We start from the raw sequence: 24,171 nt of genomic DNA on the forward strand, positions 1-24,171 counted from the left end.
TTACAAGGCTCTCTGTATTTATCCTTCTAGTACAGTAAAACTAACTTCACTTAATTGGCTAATTACATTGTTACCTTTTACCCTTAACAAGAGGAAGCCTTTGGTCATACAGTAAGAGCTCGAGTCGAATAGTCTAACAACAGATAAACATGCACTTCAGAAAAATGATTTGTTCTTGTTACCAAAGTCAAAACTTTGAACCTTGTAGTCTTGAGAACTATGCTCAGAAACAGAATATGCAATATGTAGAAACCCAAAACCAATTGGCAATGCCTTACACATTCAATATTGTTAAGCAATGCTTTATTTTCCAGAAGTAGGTTACACTCTTACCACTTTAAAATGGGTATGGACACCAGGAATATGGAACCACTGTGTGTGTGTGTGTGAGAGAGAGAGAGAGAGAGCTTTGTGACCACCTAGAGTAATCAGTGAATTGAATGAAGCATAAGTTGTTGCAAGATGTGGCATCTGATCAAACAGTGATTATTAAAACCATATGAGATATCTAACAGACACTCCAAATACTGCAGTGCTCTTTGCCTCCACAATTGGATAAGAACATCTTCTCAAAATCCGTAGCACTCCAGAAACCGTTCCAATCTTTACTAAAGAATACTACAGCCCCTGCCGCTTGTTCCTCTTCATTAAAGAAAGTATGTACTTCTGCAGGTCTATACTTAGAGAAGGTTTTCAACCAATATCCAGAGAGTCAAGCAAATCTTTTCATCCTTTGGCTGGCTCAACAATATATTGGCAATATATGACACCAGTCCAAGGCCACAAAAATCTACGATACAAATTCTTTTTACGTACATGTTCAAAAAAAAAAATTGTTTATACGTAATCAGCTATTAACTGCTCTAAATTAGCTCCATGCATTCTTTTACTCCTGTGATCAGGTAGAGCTGCAGCTGTAACAATTGAAATGCACCCTTAGCACGTGATATTTTGCTGACTGAGATTACTGAGCTTCTTGATTTCACCATAGTTTTCACCTCTCTCACTTTTACACTTAGTAACAATAGTACCAGCATTATTATCATTCATTACCTCTACAAATCAGATGGATTGCCATTTGTCCTTATGTATACTAGCTTGATGATAAGGGTTCTCTTGTACATAGTTTAACTGCTGTAATTACCGTTGTCCTTTATATATTTTAGTCCAATGCATGTGATGTAGAACAAGCACGTGCACAAAACAGTGGTTTTTTGTCATTGTTGAAGAACAAGAAGTGCATGTTATAAGGTCGGAATGATGGAATTGGATTGTTAATTTGGTCTGTCTAGCCACCTACATTGGAATAGGATGTTAGTTAATTGGCCTGTCTAGCTAGCGATATTGGAATTAGTTTTCAGAGAAAGAACTAATAGCTTTCTAGACTAATCAGAATTTGCAGCATGCATTCCCGGGATTGTATCCCAGAAGCAATTAGCACGAGTAACATGTAAATTGGAGGACAAGTTTGATCTTTGAAACAACCATTACTTGCAGTAACCAACGGTGGACACAATGGATCCGATACAACTCGATTGATGACATATGATAAACCAACATATGAACTAACTAGTTGATTGCTACCTCGATCTTATTTCGTGGAAATTGGGCAGGATATATATATATATATATATATATATACAGATCCTATCCAGAGCGGAGCTCCGCTTTGAAAATTTACGTGTGAAGTTCAAGTTTTGGGTCACTTTTCGGTCGCATATCCACATCTCGATCGTTCAGTTTTTAGGTACTAGTGTATAGATCGTCTCTGCAAATTTTCAGCCAAAATGATGATCGTTAAGGCATTGATAATTGCCTTAAAGCTAGTACGGTTCAGGTTGACAGATTCAGTCCGTCCATTGGTTTAAGCGAGTTAGATACCTTAACGATCATCATTTTGGCTAAAAACTTGCAGAGACGATCTATACACTAGTACCTAAAAACTGAACGGTCGAGATGTGGATATGCGACCGAAAAGTGTCCAAAAACTCGAACTTCACACGTTAATTTCAAAGCGGAGCTCCGCTCTAGATAGGATATGTATATATATATATATATATATGCTTGCTGCTGTGCCTCTCTGCATCTGAAGAATGGTATTATGGACATCGTAATGTGTGGTTCTTAGTATTATGGACATAAATCTCCAAATTGTACTATGGTTGTATACAATTGGTCAGAGCAGGATATATGATTGAAATTGTATTGGTCTAACCATTGTATACAACCATAGATTAAGGTTGAATAATATAGAGGCATAGATTAGTGAAAAATCATTTGGATGGCTTAGTCAATGCATCATTGCATGCAACCCGTAGATTTGTAACAAGAACCAGATTCCCCCTTCTTGCTGGCACGAGGAATGTAGGTGTTGCAAGTGTCCCTTTGGAACTTTTGGTTGGCCAAGGAGTCTATGTTTATGAAATTAATGAATACAAATGTGGTGAAGTTGGTGAGGGTGTCAATTTTGAAACTAGAGAGAGGTCTATGAGCAAACTTTATTATTTAAGAAGTAGATGTGAATAATGGAGGTGGATAAATTGTGTGGCGATTTGATCCAAAAAAAAAATAGAACGTGGATAAATTGTCCAGTACCATTTGATCTAGATTAAACTGTGAAACTTAGAAAGTATCTAAAAAAATGTTAAACTGTGAAACTTAGAAAGTATCTAAAAAAATGTTAAACTGTGAAACTTAGAAAGTATCTAAAAAAATGTTAAACTGTGAAACTTAGAAAGTATCTAAAAAAATGTTAAATTGTGAAACTTAGAAAATATTTAGTTAAACACAATAACCTATATAGTCGTTGAGAAATTTTATTTGAGAGATATTCTTAAGAAAACGAAAATCACATGGAGGATGAGTAATGGAATGGAAAGCGTGTGTTTAGATCCCAAGAAGAGACCGATTATTGACAACCAAATGTTTTTGCCGTATGAGCCGTATGTGATCGGAAAATATCCAAGATATTTGAAACTTAGAAAGTATCAAGTTAAACACAATAACCTAGATATTAAGAAGTTTTAATTAAGAGATGTTAAGAAAATCACATGGAGGATGAGTAATAGAACGGAAAGTGGGTGTTTAGATCCCAAGAATATGTCAGTTACTTGGTTGTCAAGTGTTTTTGCCGGATGAGCCGTATGTGATCGGAAAATATCCGAGTTATCTAAAACTTAGAAAGTATCTAATTAAACACAATAACCGAGATGTTGAAGAAGTTTTATTTGAGAGATATTAAGGAAACCACATGGATGATGAGTAATGGAATGGAAAACGGGTGAGCAAATGACAACGGAATAACGTTAACTGTATAAAGATTTCAACATCTATCTCGAGAAAGTTATGAAAGTGTACGATTTTTCACCCTATTGTTTCTAGCTGTGTTTGTCAATTTTGCACTTTTGTTACTGATGAGACATTACTTATATATCAATTTCACAATAGGCATCTAATTCTACTTGGTGGACACCAATATTTTCACACATTGACACAAGAACTAGTGTTCATCCCATCAGCTCTTGATCAATTTCACAGTATCCCTAAGAATCCTTTCAACAATTCAAAATGCTATTTCCCAGAACTCCGGGATGAGCATCATAATAGTGCGGTTGACTTATCTTTAGCAATTAATGATCCAGGGGAAAAACTAATGAAATGGGAAATAACACACAAAAAGATGGTGCAAAAGCACGGTAGGACAGTGGACATTGAGAAGTGCATTTCACAACTTCTTTATGAATTTAAGAAACAAAGAAAGCACGGAATCAAGCATAAGTTAGAAGTTCTACACCAATACCAGAATAGTAATCCAGTTGATAAACTAAATTACTTTCGCAACATCCTGAAGCACATTCATGAAAATTTTCCAGATGAAACGGTAAGATGCTAATAATTAAACTCAAAAATTTATAATCATGCATGAAAACAGTTGTTACAAACAGAAAGTTGTAGATACATAAATACTTAAGAAGTTAAGAACAGTGTCTCCAATGATTTCCACGGAGATGTTTCAGTGTTATTGGTGCTACGATGGTCATACTAGGGGAGCCATTGATCTCAGTTTAACAATGCCAGGTAATACACGTTTCCCGTTTCAATTTGGGCTGATATATTCATATCTGGGTTTTGTAACTGTACATAATAGTCTATTGAAGTCTACTTCTCTTGCAGAAGCAAGCAAACATAGATTTTTTTTTACACTTTATGTTGACCAATATTCTTAGTTGTGAGAGTCTGTTCATGAGCCGTTTATGTTAGAGTCTTAGCATATCTCAAGTCGAAAGAAATCATTCTGTTTTGTTACGTGAATCTCTAATAAATGACTTTTCACAGGTGGATCTATAGGCGAGAAGATCTGTGACAAGTTCAATATTGTGGATCATGCAGATGGACTGATAGCCAAAGTGATCTACTGACATATGGAACAAAGAGAGTTTTGGAGGGAGGTTTCTTTAATTTGTTTAGAGTTTTAATGAGTGGATTATTTTTTAAGCTTGATAATACTACTTATAGAGCTAAAACAATTAAAGATCTATCTACATATTCATAAAAGTGCTTGATCACATTGTTGTAGTAATATAACTCATCTATGGGTTCTACTTGACTGATTTTTGTATAGCAAATTACGTATGGCTTCTCTACTTCGTTTCTCTCAAAAATTTTATACTTCTAAACTCAAATATCCTTAGAAACTCAACCATCCTTCTAAAGTTAACCATCCATTAGTGAAACCATACCGGGACTTCCCAATACCTCACTCCAATTGTCATCAAGCTTAAATCGCAAACTTTTACAAATCTACATTTGTTGCCCAAATGGCAAAACGCTTAGAAAAGTGTGTATGTGTCAATAAGAATAGGATAGTCAACATTGCAAGTCCAACTACAGGTGCTAACAATGAAATTCATCATGTGTATCACTGTCGTAGCCCAACAAGACACAAGGATAACAAAACGATGAACCCATAAAGGAGTTATATTACTACCACAATGTGTTCATCCACCTTTATGAATATGTAGATGATAAGATAAGAAAATAGTTGAAATCATTTAGCAGAATGTTTAATATTATAAATTTTTTTTTTTCTAGAAACAAAAAAATAGCCGGATGAAGACTCCTTAAGAAACATATTCATAACCAACTAACACCTTGCATGACATGTTTCCAACCATCACTAGAAGATGTTCAAATTTTATTGGTACTATAAGGATAATTGACCTTGAACACATCCATAGGCAAGCAATAAATTTTTCTTTCATTTTTCAGCTAATATATATTTAAACATATTAACCTCTCATGAACTTGATTGTGGAGATAAAAATATCTTGAGAATATCTGTTGATGAGTTCAATCAAGAAGGTGGCCTCTTGTGTAAGTCCGCAGTGAGAGCTAGAAGCAACATAGAATTAGAGATAAATTGTTTAGTACAATTGTTCAACTAAATGAAAGCTTCTACTTGTATGTGAAAAAAAAATGTGATAAAAATGTTCTACGCCTCTTAGTTGCAAAAATCTTTGTATTCAATACAATGAGTAGTTAAAGCTCAAAGTTGTTTCATATATATCAAAAGAATATAAGAAATTAGAGAAAAAAAATGAACAAACAAAAAATATATATTTGAAACTAGGGGTGGCTATTTTAACCCTGAAACCCAAAAAACTGGATCGGATTGGTCCGGACCAACTGGTTCGAGTTGAGTTTTTAACCAAAAAAAAAAACACACGAAAATCAAAAGATTGGACCCGTAAACAAAAAACCTAGCCGGTCCCAGTCTTCGTAGTCGGCCAATCAAAAAACCCAAATATATACAAACAACATGCATCTTTTGACATTCGTGATTTTATTTACAGTCAAACATCAACAAATTGGATTTGCCTAAAAAGATTTACAATACAGACATTCTTTTATGTGTAAGTGATCTAACAAACGACTTTTCACATGATCATCTTTGGGTGAGAAGACCTATGATGACTTTAATGGGGATTGTGCAAATGGAGTGACAGCTAGATTGTTTTGGTAACATGGAACAAGGAAATATAAGGAAAATAGTTTTGTTATTCCAAGAGTTTTAATATGAGAGGATTGCTTTTGAACTAAATGTTTAGATGATATATACTGTCATCACTTAAGATAGGTGTGGATGGAATGTTTTTGCTCTAAATGTTATATATTACTGATTTAATATATGATTGTTTAACTAATGCTTTGTTTAGCTTTATGCATGTTTGCATACCAAATCAAGCTCTTTACGTTGCATCTTTTGTTAAAATGAAGGGCACTCATGGCCCGATAGTACAGGCTAAAAAGGAAATTAAATGGCCAGTTGAGTGTCTTGCAACCAATCTCTAATTTCTAAACCAATAATATTGCCCAACATCTGCATTATGTAAACCAAATCCACTAGTATTATACCCTTAGCACAACCCAAAGCTCTCAATTTTTCACCATTCTCTCTACAATTATTTCTACAAAAAAATAGGAAAAGTGATTGGTTAACTTTTCTACGAATATGGTCACCATAGATCTGCCATTGAATATGAAAAATCGTTGTTCTTGAATGAGTGGGAGAAAATTTCATGTGTTATCCCTATTTTCTTATCATAATTCAGTTCTTAATCGTCCAAAATTTTTTTTTTTTTAAAAAACTTCATATCTAATGGCACGCGCACACACACATATATAAGAGAAACAAGCTAAAAAATCCGACCAAATCTACACATCATATAAAATGTGATAACAAAATGAAATAAAGCAATATATAGGGCCCTTCTTAGGGATTCCTTTATGGAACTCACTTTTCAATCACACATCGGCAAATTTTCAGCCAAATTGATGATCATTAAGGTATCAGACTAGATTAAATTAAATATATATATATAAAGTATATAAAGTGTGAGAAATGATAGACCGATGATTTAAAGTTTGAGTCATCAGAGAAACGAACAATACCTCTGAACTTCTCAAAACCAATTTGAATCAGCAATACGCATGCCTGGATTGAATCCTAAAAGTAATATTGTGTGACTGGTGCTCAATAGTAGGAGTGTGTGGCCAGTAGATTTGACACAACATGCATATATGGAAGAGAATGTTTGATTGATTCAAGAGAATGACAAATATACTGATCGATTTCATAAGATCATAAACCAAAAGAGTTTGGCTACTCGATAGATCATAAACTAGATTTGCACCCTAGTTTGTCAAGCTTTATTCCCTTTTGTTTAGATTTCAGCCTTTATCCATGGTGGTGATTTTCTAGTGTTCTTCTTGTTGAGAATGTGTATAAATATAACTCCCACATTAGAAAAATATAACTTTGCTTTCCATCCATTGTCAATTGGTTATGATTGTGAACCCCAAATTACTTTATCATGGTATCAGAGCTGGTTACCCACGTGTTTGGTTTCAGCGATGGCCACACGTGCTCACCGTCATCCAATATAACTTGTCCACGTGTATGCTTGAGAAATCGTCGCACGTGCGGGGGTGTGTTGAGAATGTGTATAAATATAACTCGCATATTAGAAAACTTAACTTTGCTTATGGGTTTATAAGGGTTTAAGTCACTCTATCCATTGCCAATTGGTTTTAGATGTGAACCTCATATTACTTTATCACTTCTATGGTTTACTATCTAAGAAATTAAAGTCATCCTCATATCAAATGAATGTGATTGAGTTGCCTCCTAAGTTTCGTAATCCAAAATGATATGAACATAGATTTGTCTACATGTTGAGAAGGATATGGACATAGATTTGTTCATGTTGGATGTCAAAAGTTTGGCATTGTTTTGTTCATTAAACTAGAAGTTGAGTATTATAAACTTACGTGCTATGACTTTTGTTTTTTCAATTGTTGTTTCAGCTCTTTTATTCTGTTCATCAACTATAATAGTATATATATGATGAATAACTAGAATTAAGACCCAGATTGAAGTCAGCTACAAACAAGAAGAATTTGGATGCCTTAATTGGTCTGTCTACGTACATAACCCAATTCATGTGTGAATTATAGGTGTAATGTATAGGATTGGCATGAATCGAGAGCTCTAGCCACATGACATATTTGCAACATTTGATCAATCACCTCTAGGCTCTAAGCCATTTCCCTAGAGCTTCCAATGCAGTACCGTAGCCACTTCTTTGACCTAACACAACAAAAGAAACAAAGAAGAAGATTGCAGTACTAGTATTGAAAGTATTTAATATGACTAGAATTTTATATTTATTTATTTCAGACGCAAGTTGTACTACAAGGAGAGCCACATTGGTCTCCGTTATATTTATTGTCACGCCATGTATGTAACATGAGACTGAAAATATAGAGAGTACAATTGCAGATGAAAAGATGAAAATTGAGATAATAAAACTTAGGATTAATTGGGAACCGATTATTTATATGGATGTAGGGTGCTCATACGGAGAAGTCTGGAGAAAGGCCAAAATCAACATCCCACAACTCAAAGTTTCCTTTGACAAAATCATAGTAGCCCCCCTTTAATCCAAGGGTCTTGTTCACCAACCCGTCTCTCACAAAAGGATAGCTCAGCAGATTTCCAATGGAAACATTCACAGCCTCCTGCAACAATCCCCGAACATATTCACACTCCAAAATACAAAAATTACTGCATAAAACTGCTGATACAACTAAGAATGCACTTTTATTTGTTCCTATCAAACATTATATTGTGCTGGTAGTCATTTAGAAATGCTTTTGGCAGTTCTAGAAGCAATGTCAAACGAATAAGTAGTAGCACAGCATGAAATTTATTGAGAGTGAAAGAATCGAGTTTTGTTTATCCTATAATTACGTACCTTTTCACAGTGAGTGCATAGTTCAGGGAAGGAAGCACCTTCATGTAGTGCCTTCACCTTGTTCTTGGCAGCTTGGCCAATTTTGACCCAGTCTTCTATGAAGTCACTGCATATATACATAAATGTCCATGCATCTCTCAGTCAAGAACAAGTTAATCCACATTAAAGGTTCAACAACAAGTTGACTAGGGCTTACGTGGTAGTTGGTCCATCATCTGGAAAAGACAGGAGTCCCTTAATTCCACCACAAGCGCTGTGCCCGATCACCACAATGTATGAAACCTGTATTTACACACATGATCTCTAGCTTAATTATATAAGAACTGAAAAGTTTAAAGCAAAAGAAGAAGAAGAATAAGACCTTTAGATTAGAGTACCTTCAGATGCAAGACAGCATACTCAATGGCCGACCCAACTCCGGCGTACCTGACCTGTTTAAGCGACGTAATCCCAGATCAAGATTTAGATAAGAAATGGGAGAAAGAAGTTGGGTGATGAGATTGAGTTTGTGGTGGATTTAAGGGTAGGTACCTTATCAAATGGAGGGACCATATTTGCAACATTACGGACCACAAAAGCCTCACCAGGCTGCATATCCAAAATGTGGGATGGGCAAACCCGGGAATCCGAGCATGCAAACAACATAAACTACAATAACAAAAGAAAATTTATGTTATTGATTATGAAAATAATTACCCAGATGAATTAGGAAAAAAAATAGACAATTGATCGATCACAGCAGACATTTTGGGGGGATTTATCCATACCTTGGGGGCTTGACCTTTGGCAAGTTCACCATATAGTGCTGGGTTTTTGCTGCGAATTAGGGAAAAACAAACATGCATCTTGATCAAAACAAAAGGCTTTGTCGTCATAATGACTTAGAATAAGAGATTGAAGGAGATGATGCATACTCATATTTCTCTTTCTTGAAGTGAATGAAGCCTCTTTTGATTCTCTCCACGGGATCAAAGGGCTTGGAGCCGTCGTCGGCTGTTGCCAACTGAGCAGTAATCTGCTCCACTTTCGAAGCTGCAACTGTTTTCAGGTCACCCTTCTCACTGCAACATTAATTTAACCCATTTGGATTAAGCTACTTACAATCACAAGGTTCATACATGTGCTGGAGAAGATGGATGTGCTTAATTTACAGAGATGGGAAAGACCTGAGTAGTTTCTGAAGAGCTGCAATGGCCTCCTCGTAGTTCTTCCCCATATCTTCAGCCTAGAAATGTTGCCAATTGTAACGTAGATTAATTAACAAAGAACTTAATTTTGCACCAAACAATATACAGCATGCTCATAACAATGTGATTCTGAAACATATATGATATATGCTAGCCGTTACTAATCGATATATGACTATGGGAGAGGTTTAATATGGAACGAGAACGTTTCAAAATTAATTTGCATGCATAACATAACCTACCTTTAATTTCTTTACCAAGCTAGCTAGTGGCTCCTTTCATGCATTAAGCTTAGCTCATATTTATAAACCAAGCTATTGTTTTTCATTATACCACAATTGTATTAGCTCAATATCGAGTAGATATTAATCAAGTGTTCATAGTTTGTACCATACAAGTGTAATTTGTATATTGAACCCAAACCACACACGTGTGATCAACTCATGTGTAATCGTAGAGTCGTGAGGTAACAAATAGGGTCGTGAATTAATGTATAGCGGCCACGTGGTCCCATGATTATAAACTAGCTGTGTGACAGTAATTCAACACAAAATGATCAAACATGTGGAAAGCAAAATCATATCTGGAACACTTCATTGATAACAACAGCTCTAATGCAGACTATATCTAGGGTTACGGTAGTAACACTTTTTTCATGTACATTATATGCATGGTTCAAAATGTAAACCAGAGCGAGCAAGGAAGGGGAAGAGTGAAAACTACCGGAACAGGGGATGGAACGGTGAAAACGGGCTTGTTTTGAATGAGGTTTGGGGGGGATCTGGAAGAGGCAACGCGCAACAATGTAGGTTTCCTGGGGTTGAATGAGTTAGGTTGAGAAGATTGAGAGAGGCCGGAAGAGATGGAGGCGGAGGTGGTGAGGCGAACGCTGTTGATAATCGAAGTCGCAGACATTGTGAGCAAAGGACCTTGGTCGTGCCTTGGCTTTATACTACTGCAAACTTATCGAACCAATTCCCACATATATTGACTGACCATCTCTGGATGAAAGTGAAAGCTCGGTGAATGAGAGCTTATAACCTTCAAGGATGAGGTTTGGACGTTGTAGATCACTCAATGTCTCCTCGATTGCCACTTCTATGGTCATAGATAATCGTCGTGTCATCCAACATCATCTTCGTAAATTGCTTGATCTACATGCAGAGGAAAATGAAACCAAATTAAAGGGGCAGTTTACCACGTGGAGTTTCGGCATTGGCCACCTCGCAAGTTCATATATTTACCATGCGACTGTCATGCCACTGGTTCCTATGATGGATCCAAATTAATCGTGAAATTATGTATAATGTAGTCACTCTTGAATGTAGTTTAGAGGAGTTAGATGCATTCCATTCTTGTTAGTTCAATAGTGTGAGGTAGATACATTTCAATCTTCATTAAACCTAGTCTCCATATTTGGTGACTGATTGATGAAGAAGACATACAATTATTATGAAACCAACCATTCTCAATCGTGGGGCTTCACTCTAAATTATACAGACTCAAATTTTCTTCTTTACTTGGTGGTTGGTTTGAATCTTATCCATATTTCTGGAAGGATATGAGGTATATTATAGATGGTAGATATTGCAAATGCAGGAGTCCACATATTCTTCAACTTTCATAGCTTACAATGTAGATAAAGTGAGCTTATGAGCTTTGCATGTACACCACAAGAGCCAAAACTTGAAGTTAGAAAGATCAAAACAAGACACTATGGGGAATAAATGGCTGACATGTGACAGTACAGACATAATGGGTGATGCATTTCAGAGATAAGGCCCTATCCTTAAATATGATTCTTGTGGATGGTAGCTAGCTACTGACTACAGTGATTCAACTTCGAATTCTCACTTCTCAAATGTGTCGTGTGTGTGGTTTTCAGTTTCGAGTCATTGAGCGCCCTCTTGTTGGGGATGCGATGACTTCGTGGGTATCGCCTTCATAGTCCTCTAGATGTTTGAACTTCAAATTCTTGTTGTAAAGATAAACACTTTTAACCATTAAAGTTATAATCACCACCATTTCTAACCTTTACGGCGTCATTGATCGATACATTTTGATTGCACAACTTGCCGAACAAACAAGGATAGAAAGTTGGAAACTGCAAGCCTCCAGTCCAATCGTTCAAGCTGGTGCGCCTTATGCATAGCTAAATAAAACATATGGAAATTGCACGGAAATACTTTATGGTTATACCTGTTATTTTGGTTTCCTGGTTCATGATGCATAGTCGCTCTACGTTTCAATCACATCGAGTCAATGCAAGCTTTTAAGATGGATAGACGTAGGCCTGGGAATGGCAAGGGAGTATGAGGAGATTGGCCCTCGGATCTGGAAGCTATCAAATCCCAGAAAAATGGGATCCCTCTTTGATCATTGCCTTGAACTGGAATTCAAGGAATGAAGCTCGGGATGATTGTTAGGAGCAACCACAGTGAGCTAAAGAGAGTGAGGGGGTGTGTTCAGGTTCAGCACATATAAACTATTATAAGCTCTGCCAAGAAATAAAGTGATTGCTTAACATGTCGACATTTCTAACATAGTGTTGACATCCTTGTAACATCTGTCCTACCTGTTAAATGGCGTACATGGATATTCTGCAACAAACAACCTGTAATTTTATTGTACAGACCCATCAATGTCATCGACGGAACCTAAAGAAGTTACATTTATAGGAATGCCTTATTTTCAGGACTCGGCATGGAACTTTCTAGTCTCAAAAAATGTATAATCGTCGTGCCGAGGAAATGCCACCTTACTTTGGAGCCAGTCTAATGGGGCATATAGAAAATGCAACACAACGAGCTGCTTTTGCCAGCATGAAGCGCTCATTTTCTGTCAACGGTCTCTCAATCACCTTGATAATATTTGCATCCTGAAACAATGAGATTAGAGCCCGCCCCATAAGTGACAGGAATCATATATTGGAGATAAGAAAGAACAATATTCTCCCTATCATTATCTAAACAAAGATTTCATAAATGCTAAAACTTTGTTCGTCTGTCAAGTTCAAACAGTAGACTGTTGTAAATATTGGCATTATATATGGAGAAGTTCTTTCTGTTTGAGTCTTTTCAGTAAACTTGCCGAGGTAAAAGTATCTATTAGATTATGTGAAGAGTTCTTGTAAGAACTGAAAGCATCTAAAGTAGTCCAGTAACTATCTGTTAATTGAAGGAGAAAACAGGTCAACAAAGTCATGTACTCGTTCAAGTCTATATTAAAGGAAACCAAATGTGGAAAAAGATATACGTAAGATGCACTAACTTTTTGCTGTTGTTGAACAGAAGGTCTCACACTGGCTGTATCACCGATTACGATTACATTGTTGACATTCCCGCTGTCATCCCTTTCAGCTGGGGAGGATGTTGAATGTCGCCATTGCCCATTGACAATGAACTTGTAGTAATACCTGGAGAAAACAGGCATTAGATCTCCAAATTTGATCCTTATGACAATTAGGAGATATGTGTTAAAACGCCTTTCACTTACTTTCCTTGTGAAAGTCTAACTTCCGCTTCCGATCGTGATCCACCTTTGTGATTTGCCTGAATTGGATCTTTCCAATTATTCGTGAAATCTCCAACCAAATTTACATCCTCCCCCTGTTATAAAAACAAGGATACAGTAAGCACCAACAGAAACACAGAGATGTGCCTTAAAGAATACTGAAGTTGTCAATTACCTCTTGTCCATTCCATACAAATGTGACAGCATGTGTTGCAGGTCCATCATGTTTACCTTTTTCCACCATGGCTATAAGATCCCATGTTGCCCAAGCAATTGCCGGTCTGCAGTAAGATTTCAAGTATATTTTCACAATTCAAAATAATACTTCTAAGTAAACACTACCATAAAATCAAACAAGGTGGTTGGTGAGACGAACCTGTCAGGCCTACATAAATGCAACCCAGTAACAAAATTATACGCTGCATGAAGGGAAGTATCAGTCATCCAATGCAAGTATGCTATCACACAAGTAGGAGATCGATCAAAACCACTGGTACAAGTGACATAAACACGATGATTCTTTTTCAATAAACGTAATAATAGCCCCACGCAAAAAGGTAGTTTCTTCCTCAAATCAAAAGAATCTCCATCCCTGCAAAAGAAAGCAGACATTTTAAAAGGTCGTACTAGCAATCTTGTAACCAATTAAAGCATTACATTCTGAATCATTATAAGACAATAACATCTAGGATCTGTTCCCCCTCTAATGAAAAGTAAATGATATCAAAAGCACATTTCCACCAAAAATCCAGAAAAATGTGCCATACGTGAAATTTAACAAATGGAAAAAGAGCTGACATTTTTACTGTATACCATGTGATGCAATGATAGTAGGGAAAAAAAATGCAACAGATGTTGGGCAAGTGCTCCAAAGATAGAGATGACCTCAGAAACAAAAATTGGTGAATGTGTTTTAGCATAATTAGAACACTGCATACAACCTTTTATTAATTTACCTTATTGGATAGTTGATCATCAGAATATCAAACTTTTGACATGACTCATTTATTGAATTGGAATTGATTCCCCAGTTTTGTGTCTCGGTTCCAGTTTGAAAATTTAGTATAGCAGTAATTCCCTGAATGAAAAAATTCATAGCAGTTAAAGAAAGAACTAAATAAATCAATAAATACAATAAGTTGCAGAGACTCTAGAACATCTTCCTTTGCCACCATGAAAGACAGCATATTGACTGAAGCTGATAGTGTGTGGAATGTGTATATGCATATTGTGTTGATTTCAAATTTCCCCTCACATTCATCATAGAGATGTTGGTTTGCTTAAAAATACAAGGTATAGCAATACTCACTGCAGCATTTGACAATGCCTCCACATCATCTTCTGTTTGTATACATGACCCAACATATATTTGCTCTGTTATCTGACAATGAACAACAGAAATAAACAGCAGTTTTATAAGAATTTGCACAACTCGGATATAAACTATAACCTATCAAAAGAATAAAATACTATCCATTTGCTAGTTTTTAGACAAGTAGCAAAGAAGAATTTGATGAATATCACACCTTACTATAGCGCATACCAAGTGAGTGATCATAATATAATTCGCCTTTTGAGCGATCCAGTGCTTTAATATATTCTTCTAGTGGAAAATTTCCGTAAGCCCATTCTCCATCTCCAGGCTCCTCTTCGGACAGAATACAAACCAGTTGGCTTATGGGTTTGGCAGTAGTGTTCCTCTGCACTGTTGGTTGAACATGACCATTTCCATTCAAGGAATTCCATCCTTGGGGTTTTAGAAACTTTGAGGAGAACGTGACAAAACCAGAATTGCCACTGCTTCCAGCAGATGATTGCAAATTTGAAGCCAATACACGGTTGTTCCAGGTTGCAAAAGGAACTCGACCTCTATTGAATAGATTATCAAGATCATTCATAAGAAGCAGCTGTTGAATTGGAAAGGGAGAAAATGGCCTCTCAAGAACAAGACTATAAGATCCTGTCTTCTCCTTCAGCATCTTCCTGAAGAAACCAAAGACTGAAAAAATAAAAACAAAAACCACAATGAACAGACAATCTTTCGCAGTTAAATCACAAATTCAAAATTTTCAAGAGGCTAATGCAGACACTTGATCGCATGCACAGTGAAGAGAAAATGTTTGCCTACTGCCATTAATTCATTTAGTAAACAATACTATGCTCCAAAACCAGCATTTAGCACACTCGACCTACTCCATAAACTCCACCCTTCAGATCAATGGATACTTGTAGTCAAATCTACTTAACAGAACGCCAATACAGAACAAAAAGTTCCTAAAGTCAAGTCAAATACAAATTCATTGCAATAGCAAGATAATCCAGGAAGGCGAATGTGAGTATAAAGAAGAGTAATTCAAAAACTTGGAAAGGCAAATGCAGACACTTGATCACATGCACAGCGAAGAAAAAAATGTTTGTCAACTGCCAATAATTCCCTTCAATAACCAATACTATGCTCTGAAGCCAGCATTTAGTACACTCAACCTACCAACACCTCTTCATAAACTCTACTCTTCAGATTTAAAGTAAAATCTAACAAAAGCTTCCTTAAGTCGAATCAAATACAAATTGTTCGTTGCAATATCAAGATAATCCAAGGAGTGTGTCCTGAGGTATCTTTCGACGAATAAGGTGCAATTTTAGAATCACTACTCAGAGTAAATCTCAGCTTTTGGCATAAACAGCTATGGATCAATCACAAAAGTAAACAAAGTGAAAAGTAAAATGCCAGTGTCTTACTGTGTATCACCGAAGTCCTTGGTCTCAATAAGCCTCCCTTCAGACGAATTACCCGCCTTTTTCAAAGTGTCGCCCACCATTACTATCCTGGACTTCTCCGCATTCCCCTGTCAAAATCAAAACCGAACAAAGAAAACCAAAATCACTCACTCACTCACTGAAAAGCACTGTAACACAAGAAACCAGAAGGTAGTGAAATGACGTGATTACCCCTTTCTTGAGAGCGTGGACGAAGATTTTGCCGTCGACGGAGAGCGCGAAACGGATCCCGAGCGGCTTCTCGAGAGTGACCATGTACTCGTTCAAGTTCATCTTGAAAGTGTTGTTGCTGCTCGACGACGACATCGCCACAATCCTGACCGTCCGTCCGTCCAACCGGAGCTTCTTCTCCGCCGTGGATCTGCCATTGAAATTGATGACCGCCGTCCCCCAAAACGAGGAGCCGCCGCCGAGCAATGGCGGCGGCGAGAAGCGATCGAGAGCTCTGCAACTCGGAAGTTGCAGAGTGAACATCTTAGGGTTTCTTCTTCTTCTTCTTCTCCGACGAGAATCGGTTGGGGTTTTTGGGAAGTGTGGGAAATTGAAGGGAGCTCAGTTTATCTCATCTCTGGTTTCGGGTCACGTGCCTGTGATCACGGCGTCACGAGCTTCCCCATCGTTTCTTTCTCTTTTTGGGGAGCGGTGCCACGTCGGACGGGTTGCAGCCACTCACTGCCCGCCACACAAGATGAGGTCCAGCTGTGTGAGGGTAATTGTGTAATTCAACGATTGAGGAGTGCAAATTCCCGCGAGATTTTTTTTTTAGTCAAAGACAGAGTTTTGACTTTTTTATTTATTTTTGTGATCGGGCCAATCAGGTTTCCGCATTTGGGTGAAGTTTACCTGGTTCATACCTAGTGTGGTATGAGATTGTGGAAGCATGTGAATGAGGGCGCAAAATAACCAAACTGACCAATAATTTGCAGATTGAATTTGTTTGCTACTAAATAAAAGAGAATTGTAAGCATGATATCACATGGAATGTTAATGACTTTCATGGTATTTTTGTCTATAATGTTTAGGGTCTATTGTCCTAAGTCGATTATTTCCTTGAAATTGAAAAAGAGTGTGCTCGCAAGCAATGTCATAAGATGATGACTCAATTAGTGATAAACTGAACCTGCGAATGAGATTACGGGAATGTTTGCTACCATGAAATACGATCAATGATGGATTAATATTTTTGAACATTGTCAACTACGTACCTAATGTTTCTAAGAAATTTACATCAGTTTAGTTCTAACTCAAGAATTAGTTAAAACTAGTGTATAGAAATGGCGTTTGGAATCAAATTGGAATGACATAATTGTCGATTTCTTACCTTAGATTTCACCTTAGTGTCAATTTGGTATCTTACGTTTTATGTTAACCAATTTGCTACCCTTCCGTCAAATTTTCTATTATAGGCTTTCAAAATTAACTAATTTGCTTCCCTAAATTTTTAAAATTAGTCATTTGCTACCCTATTTTTTAAAATTCATCAATATTTAGACGAATTGATATAATGAAACTACGAAATGGTAGTAAATTGGCTAATTTTAAAAATATACGATAGCAAATTGACAAAAATAATAGGGTAACAAATTTGCCAATTATGAAAATCTATGATAGCAAATTAACTATTAATTAAGCCAATCGGATTACTCTCTTTCGTACACACAATATAGTCATAAATGTGGGAAAAGAACCAATGAAGATCAATCGAGGGATTGAATATATATCAAGGTGAAGTTGGATATTCGATCCTTGTTCGATCATGCAAGTGGAATTTCAAGTATTTAGTTTGACATTTGCACTTTGATATTATTTACTTTCAAATAATTCTTCTTACTTTTAATTATTACTTATTTCATCATTATTTGTCGTGGTTGGGGGGTAGGGGTTCATACCTAACCACTAATTAATACAGAAGAAAGTAGGTATCTCTTCCTGTATGGCTTCACAAGAAAAAAGAAAGGAAGAAAACAGAAGCAACCAATGAGATCACCTTGGATTACTAGGGTAAATTTGATTAGTTAATCATCTTTTAAGTATTGGAAAAGCAATACAGCTATACAAGAAGACCGGCCAACTATATGTTAGAATTGATCAAAACCGGAAGAAACGCTTCTGCAGTATAAACATTGCAAAAGCACAGCTTCCAATTAAGCTCTCGGATCCCAAATAATAATTTCCATGTGCTAGTAGCATAATTATCTTTTGTTAATTAAATTCCACGCAAGTTCCACATATGATCAAAGTTAACTTGATGCTCACTCATACTCATAGACTTCTAATGCAGCTTGTTCACATTTTGTTTCTTCTTTATCTCATCGATCCGAGTTGATGTTTGTCATGGACATTGAAAGATTCCAACCCTTAGCAAAGCAAAATTTGAAGCTGTCAATCAATGACAAAGCTTGAATGAGACAGATTTTATCTCCCAAATTCAAAATCCGGGGAGGAAAAATTAGGCAGAAATCGTTCTCCATTAGTAAGTGCTTTTATCTTGATTACTTGGAACACGTATGGGTTACGATTCGTCGTAGGTAGAGTAGTATTTGCCAAGTGTAATTCTAAAATGTATTTGATCTAGACCCTCTGATTTCTGATTTAAGATTATCATTAACGTACGCAAATCTCTAATTAACTTGTTTCGATGATAAGATATGATATGATATGATATGTCTCTCTAAAAAGAATGTTGTATTGTACTCAACATTTTATCTATTTTCATAATGTCGAATGAACACCGTATTGGTTCACTTATAATCGGAGAGACTTCCATTTGTAATTCCTCACTCTTTGGTACTTTATTTCAAGTTAGTAATCATGTCATAGATCGATCAGTAACGAAGAATATGAAATCTGGTAAACTTGAATTAACTAACTGGTAATTAGAACCGTCACTTTCCCTAACATTAATGTCAGTAACATCGATCGGAGTAGAGGGGCGGAAGAATATGCATGGCACCCAGCTATCGCCTTCATGGTATGATTTAATATAACAGTAGTCAATGCTCAACGCCTACTGAATTAGTCGGAGATAATTAATAAACACTTAACAACATTGTTAGGCAATCACCCTCTGCCATCGATCTCTCATATCAGCTGCAGGCCACCCTCAACGCTTAAACTGCTCCTTGACAATCAAGCATGGAGACGGAGACAACCCGATTAGTTTCTTTCGACCACGCCAAACACACGTACTTATCATCATTTAACATTGACTAACAGCAATCCTTTTTCTTTTTCTTTTTTCTTTTCAGTGGGAAATGGTAGAATTTGAGGATTATGAAGTACTTTTGTAAAGATACTCCTACTTTTACCTTTTCAGATTTTCCAGCTTTAGTGCAAAGTGACGAACTAAGTTGGAATATAACAGAAGCGTGTATGTGGAACGACAAGGGTGGGGAAGAAATTGTGCTGTTTAGTTGTAATCAGTGGCCCAGTTTGAGCAACATGTTTAAACTTGGAGATCAAATTCGATCACTATCTCGATCCATTAGTAGTTTCTTCGAAAGTGCTATATATGCATGATCGATGCATGGATCGATGGTAAGTATCATAGCATTTATGATTTTATCATTAGTCATTACTGAGCACGGATAGCTGTATTATTTCTAATAATCATTAAGCGGTTGTATCCTTTTTGAGCAACATACCAGCTGTATCATTATCGAAGATGAATACAGCTTACATATGAACTTCGAGCATCGAGAAATGAATATAAACGACTCTATTAGTCCTCGCTTTTATGCATGAATGGTTGTATTATCTTCGGATCGGACACATATAGTTTCCTAATACATATGATAATTACTTACCTGAGATAGGCTTTTTTGTGTGCAGTTTATACGACTAAGACAACATTATATTAACTGCAACAGTGAAGCATTGAATTGAAAACTTCAAAGGAAAAAATGCTGCTTATATGAACTCGACCCAGTACCAGATTTTTTATTTTATTTTTTTAATAAACCAATAAGTTGATAACTTGTTACCTTCAAAAGACACATGTTTTAGATTTAAAAACAAAATATATTTGTTCATATCATCATTCATTGACTATTGTAAAAACAGTAAATTAAAATATCCCCCCCTAAACCTTACCTGAAAAGGCAATTTCACCATTTAGTATTGAGAAACTAAAAGTTAGTGACATGAAGCCATCCCTTTGACTTGCAAACTAGCTTACAAAAATAATAGTGACAAATGGAGAAGGCTGATATAATTCCTCATGCAAATATAAAATATTATCGATCGTCGATGTGTACGTATGAATTATATAAGTTTCACACACACCAACTATAAGATTACGCGAGCATAATTAGATTTGAATCGTTAATACATGTCAGCCTTATAATGGAGTACAGACGTAGCTAAACTCTTCAACACAAATCTTCATAGCTAAAAAAAAAAAATCTGAATCACACCAACAATAGTGTATGCTACCTAGCTAGACTACACATGACTAAAAGTTGAATTTTCTTTAAGAAAATGAGTGGTTTGTAATAATCCCTTTATATTTGAAGAGACACAAAATTGATAACTCAACAACATAGGATGTGACTAATATATCTCAAATCTACATTAATGCAAACCAAGGTCTAAAAAATGGGCACTCAAATATTAGAATATATTGAGTTATCAACTGATATATCGAAAGAATATCATTAGTATAGTGTACTTGTTGGAAAAAGAGGATATATCTATTTTCATATAAAATGAGATATCGACAAATATATCAGTGTGTCTACAAATATTTAGATGCTTGATGCAAACTCAAGAATCAAACAATCAGTGTTAAAATGAAAAAAAAAAAAAAAAAAAAAACACTTTCTGCACTATAAGCATCTCAAACCACTTCAACTCGGATTTGCTTTCAGATCCATGTGCTTGAATATATATATTGAACTAGAACAAAACAAAATAAATATGTACATGTTGCTTTTTCTATAAAAACCAAAAAATATGATAGTCAAGCTCTATAACAAGGACAAAACTATGATCATCAGGGAACCTGATGAACTTACTATTGGAATCTAATTATTAAAAAGTAGGGAAAGTCCTTCCCATGGCGTTCACACTAGCAAAGAACCCCACCAGGTCTTTCCTGTAAGGAAGATACGACTGTCTCTTATTATACCCATCTTTCTCTTTACTCTTCGCGTAGAACAGCTCGTGCGCCATCGACACCGCGTTCGGGCCTTTCGGCCTCGACCCATTAAAGCTCTTCTTCCCCTTCGTCACCACCATTTTCTCATTAGGATGATGATGATGATGATCGTTAGCAGCCACCAGCTTCTTGGAGCTCGACGATGACGTCAGGGAAGGCGTCAGCAGCACGAAGGCGTCCTTCCCGCCTTCGCTGTTGCTCCGCCGCAGCAAGTCCCTCAGCCTCCACCGCCGAGACGACGACGTTCCGGTCGACTTGCTCTTCTTGCAATGGGAAGGAGACGAGGCCGGCGTCGTTTTCGGCATCCAAACGCAGTAGCTACCCGCCGGAACGTTCTCCAGCTCGTCCACGTCTGATGACGCTGAGGACGACGACGGCACGGCGTCGACGTCGTCGGTGTCGTTTAGATCCCGTTGACTTATAAGGTCGCGGTTGAAGACGGGGAAAACCGGACCGATCCGAGTGTTGTCGCCGAAGAAAACCTCGTCGGCAGATTTCTGAAACGACACGAACTCGAAGTCATCGTCTTGTTTCTCTCCTCCTTCATACTCGAACTCTTTGTTCTCATCCACTAATCCGAGGCTGCTGAATTCCCGGCAAACCTTGGCGGCGGTGTCGGCTGTGGTGGCCGAGGCGTAGCTGTTGAAGCTGGGACAGACCAAACCCTGGTCGAAGTAATCTTCGTTTTGCATTTTTCTTGACTCGGAGCGTTTGTTTTTTTTTTGTTTTGTTCGATTCTTCGCACTCTCCTTTCGGATTGATCGCGAAATCAAAAGGCTTTCTAGACCTGCAGACAAAATTGACAAAGATGATGATCGAGGAGGTTGTGAGTTGTGTGACTCTTGGTTTGGTTTGATTCTATATATATGGGTGACAGGTGGGGAGTGGAAGCTAGAAAGGTAGAAGGAAGGCGAGGAAGGTGTTAATTATTTAATAAATGGGGTTTAGTTTGGTGGGAGGCTTTCGGCTTTTCATGAATTACAGGTGCTGTGTAATTAACTTTACTGGATTCTAAGTGGAAGTGAGATACACATAAATAGATGCACTTGTTTGCTTACGCGTTTAACGTTACGCACGTTGTACCCACTTTCAATATCCAACCAGGTGCACTGAGTGACCCTGTCCACGTGTGTTTGGATACGATGGACCGCGTATCCCACCAAAAAATGTAGGTTCATAGCTACTTTGTTGAGAAATTTGTACTCGGATCTACTTTAAGGTTGTGGATAAATATATATTACAGATGACACACATTAGAACCGAAATGCCAACCCTTCTCAACATGCACCGATTGACATCGTTAGTTTGAGTCCAAATTAGTCCGTAGTTTTACTTATACTATTCAAAAATGACGGTTAATAAAAACATCTGACATAACTCTCATTCTCACCATGGATGTAGCTAGAGCAGGGCGAGAGCCGAGAAGGGTGGAATGACCCTCTTTAATTTTTTGATAAGTATTCATTACCAAATATTTAATATTTTGTCATAATTAGTATTAATTATCCTTGAACATTTGGAAAGAAATGAAAAAAAATTACTCGAGTAATACGGTCGATCAAATTAATAATATTTTTGGAAGGTTTTCTTATTATTAATATCATAATTTTATATTCTTTCTATGTTAAGTACGGTGAATATAAAATTAATACATATTTTTTCCTTAAATTCTAAAAATCTATTGAAAATAGTTTCAGTTCAAGACATAGCACTCTTGATTTAACATAATTTTAATTATCTCTTTATTTGCATAATAGTGCCCACCCACTATGTGTGTGGAGAGAAGTTAAAGGTAGTGGGGAAACTTTTCGTACAACTACCACATTTTCTGTTTTTTTTTTATAAATATTTTTATTCTTTTATTTTTTTATTTTACAATTTACTATATTATCCATATTGATTAATTATATTTCATAGTATTTTAATATATAAAGATTATATTGGTAAAAAAAAAATTAGTTTTAGAGAGCAAGCTCTCTTCTTTTAATAATAATATAGATATAACAATGGTTATTCCTAATGGATGCTTTGAAGAAAAATGAGTCTAATTTGTTAGTTGATTAAATTTGAATTTGACACTCGTAGATGAGATTTAAGGCTACGCCATTTTGTTTCACTATGTGGAATCACATGGACATGACAGATATAGAAGGTGAAGTAACATAGACAATGGTCATTGGTCGAGTTCTTATTTGATAAGTCATGAAATATCTTTACATTTAGTTTATTTGTATTATGCAAGATTAAGAGCATAAATGCAGGTTGATAATCGAGAATATATTAAAAAGACGGTATATAATAGAAGATTCTTAGATTCATTGGGCAAATCCTATGCATACTTGAAGAAATTGAACTCGTGCGCCAGTGAGAGGATAAGATAAGTTCCATCAAGGATGACGTACCACGCAAACTTGAAACTTCAAACGAATTGAAATGGTGGTGTTCTCAAAAGTTACTTCTCGATGATGGAGATGTCATGGAAGGCGTTCTAGAATATTTTGCTTAGTAATGCCAATTGCCAACCTCGTGGGGCCATGTGGACTAGCACTTCTAGAAGGAAAATCACATATATACCGGAAAACCAGCACAGCAATAGAATAGAAAACTTGGTCCGGAAGCAAATGCAAATTGGCCTAATTATCAAGGACAAAGAAGAAGAACACGACCTAGCTTCTTGAAGCCGTGACAACCTAAGTTATATTATTGTATGAGTTGAATG

General features: G+C 36.5%; 3 protein-coding genes across 6 annotated transcripts; all 3 read right to left on the minus strand.

Annotated features, from left to right (window-relative positions):
• Positions 1–7,938: 7,938 nt before the first annotated feature.
• Positions 7,939–10,979, minus strand: LOC133726575 (carbonic anhydrase 2-like). Of its 2 annotated transcripts, none has more exons than XM_062154146.1 (10): positions 10,727–10,979; positions 9,983–10,041; positions 9,731–9,877; positions 9,584–9,632; positions 9,348–9,464; positions 9,194–9,247; positions 9,013–9,098; positions 8,817–8,922; positions 8,422–8,580; positions 7,939–8,149 (listed from the first exon to the last, which is right to left on the minus strand). In XM_062154146.1, exons 1-10 carry the CDS (start codon positions 10,916–10,918, stop codon positions 8,111–8,113), a joined length of 1,008 nt encoding a protein of 335 aa, XP_062010130.1. In that variant the 5' UTR covers positions 10,919–10,979; the 3' UTR covers positions 7,939–8,110. The 2 variants fall into 2 exon arrangements, with proteins under 2 accessions (XP_062010130.1, XP_062010131.1); XM_062154147.1 differs by lacking the exon at positions 10,727–10,979 and adding an exon at positions 10,246–10,387.
• A 1,505-nt stretch (positions 10,980–12,484) lies between these two features.
• On the minus strand, positions 12,485–16,889 carry LOC133726574 (phosphoglucan phosphatase LSF1, chloroplastic). 3 transcript variants are annotated; one of them, XM_062154144.1, is made up of 10 exons: positions 16,466–16,889; positions 16,256–16,362; positions 15,043–15,499; positions 14,826–14,897; positions 14,473–14,594; positions 13,893–14,108; positions 13,696–13,797; positions 13,499–13,612; positions 13,274–13,418; positions 12,485–12,881 (listed from the first exon to the last, which is right to left on the minus strand). In XM_062154144.1, exons 1-10 carry the CDS (start codon positions 16,766–16,768, stop codon positions 12,762–12,764), a joined length of 1,758 nt encoding a protein of 585 aa, XP_062010128.1. In that variant the 5' UTR covers positions 16,769–16,889; the 3' UTR covers positions 12,485–12,761. The 3 variants fall into 3 exon arrangements, with proteins under 3 accessions (XP_062010128.1, XP_062010127.1, XP_062010129.1); XM_062154143.1 differs by having other exon boundaries at positions 13,499–13,611; positions 13,692–13,797; XM_062154145.1 differs by having other exon boundaries at positions 13,499–13,611; positions 13,692–13,797; positions 15,043–15,515; positions 16,466–16,484.
• A 4,234-nt stretch (positions 16,890–21,123) lies between these two features.
• Positions 21,124–22,592, minus strand: LOC133706723 (uncharacterized). The gene has a single exon (XM_062132269.1). The coding sequence runs from the start codon at positions 22,142–22,144 to the stop codon at positions 21,326–21,328; it is 819 nt and encodes a 272-aa protein (XP_061988253.1). The 5' UTR covers positions 22,145–22,592; the 3' UTR covers positions 21,124–21,325.
• Between the last annotated feature and the right edge of the window lie 1,579 nt (positions 22,593–24,171).

The sequence above is a fragment of the Rosa rugosa genome, chromosome 1 (assembly GCF_958449725.1).
Source record: "Rosa rugosa chromosome 1, drRosRugo1.1, whole genome shotgun sequence".
NCBI classification, from domain to species: Eukaryota; Viridiplantae; Streptophyta; class Magnoliopsida; order Rosales; family Rosaceae; genus Rosa; species Rosa rugosa.

Coding starts and splice junctions, on each gene's coding strand:
- LOC133726574 (XM_062154143.1), bottom strand. CDS start 16,768: ATGTTCACTCTGCAACTTCCGAGTTGCAGAGCTCTCGATCGCTTCTCG. Junction 13,798..13,892: donor CATTTATGTAGGCCTGACAG/GTTCGTCTCACC, acceptor ATCTTACTGCAG/ACCGGCAATTGCTTGGGCAA. Junction 13,419..13,498: donor GTTAGACTTTCACAAGGAAA/GTAAGTGAAAGG, acceptor TGTTTTCTCCAG/GTATTACTACAAGTTCATTG.
- LOC133726575 (XM_062154146.1), bottom strand. CDS start 10,918: ATGTCTGCGACTTCGATTATCAACAGCGTTCGCCTCACCACCTCCGCC. Junction 9,099..9,193: donor ATGCTGTCTTGCATCTGAAG/GTACTCTAATCT, acceptor GTGTAAATACAG/GTTTCATACATTGTGGTGAT. Junction 8,581..8,816: donor TATGCACTCACTGTGAAAAG/GTACGTAATTAT, acceptor GGATTGTTGCAG/GAGGCTGTGAATGTTTCCAT.
- LOC133706723 (XM_062132269.1), bottom strand. CDS start 22,144: ATGCAAAACGAAGATTACTTCGACCAGGGTTTGGTCTGTCCCAGCTTC.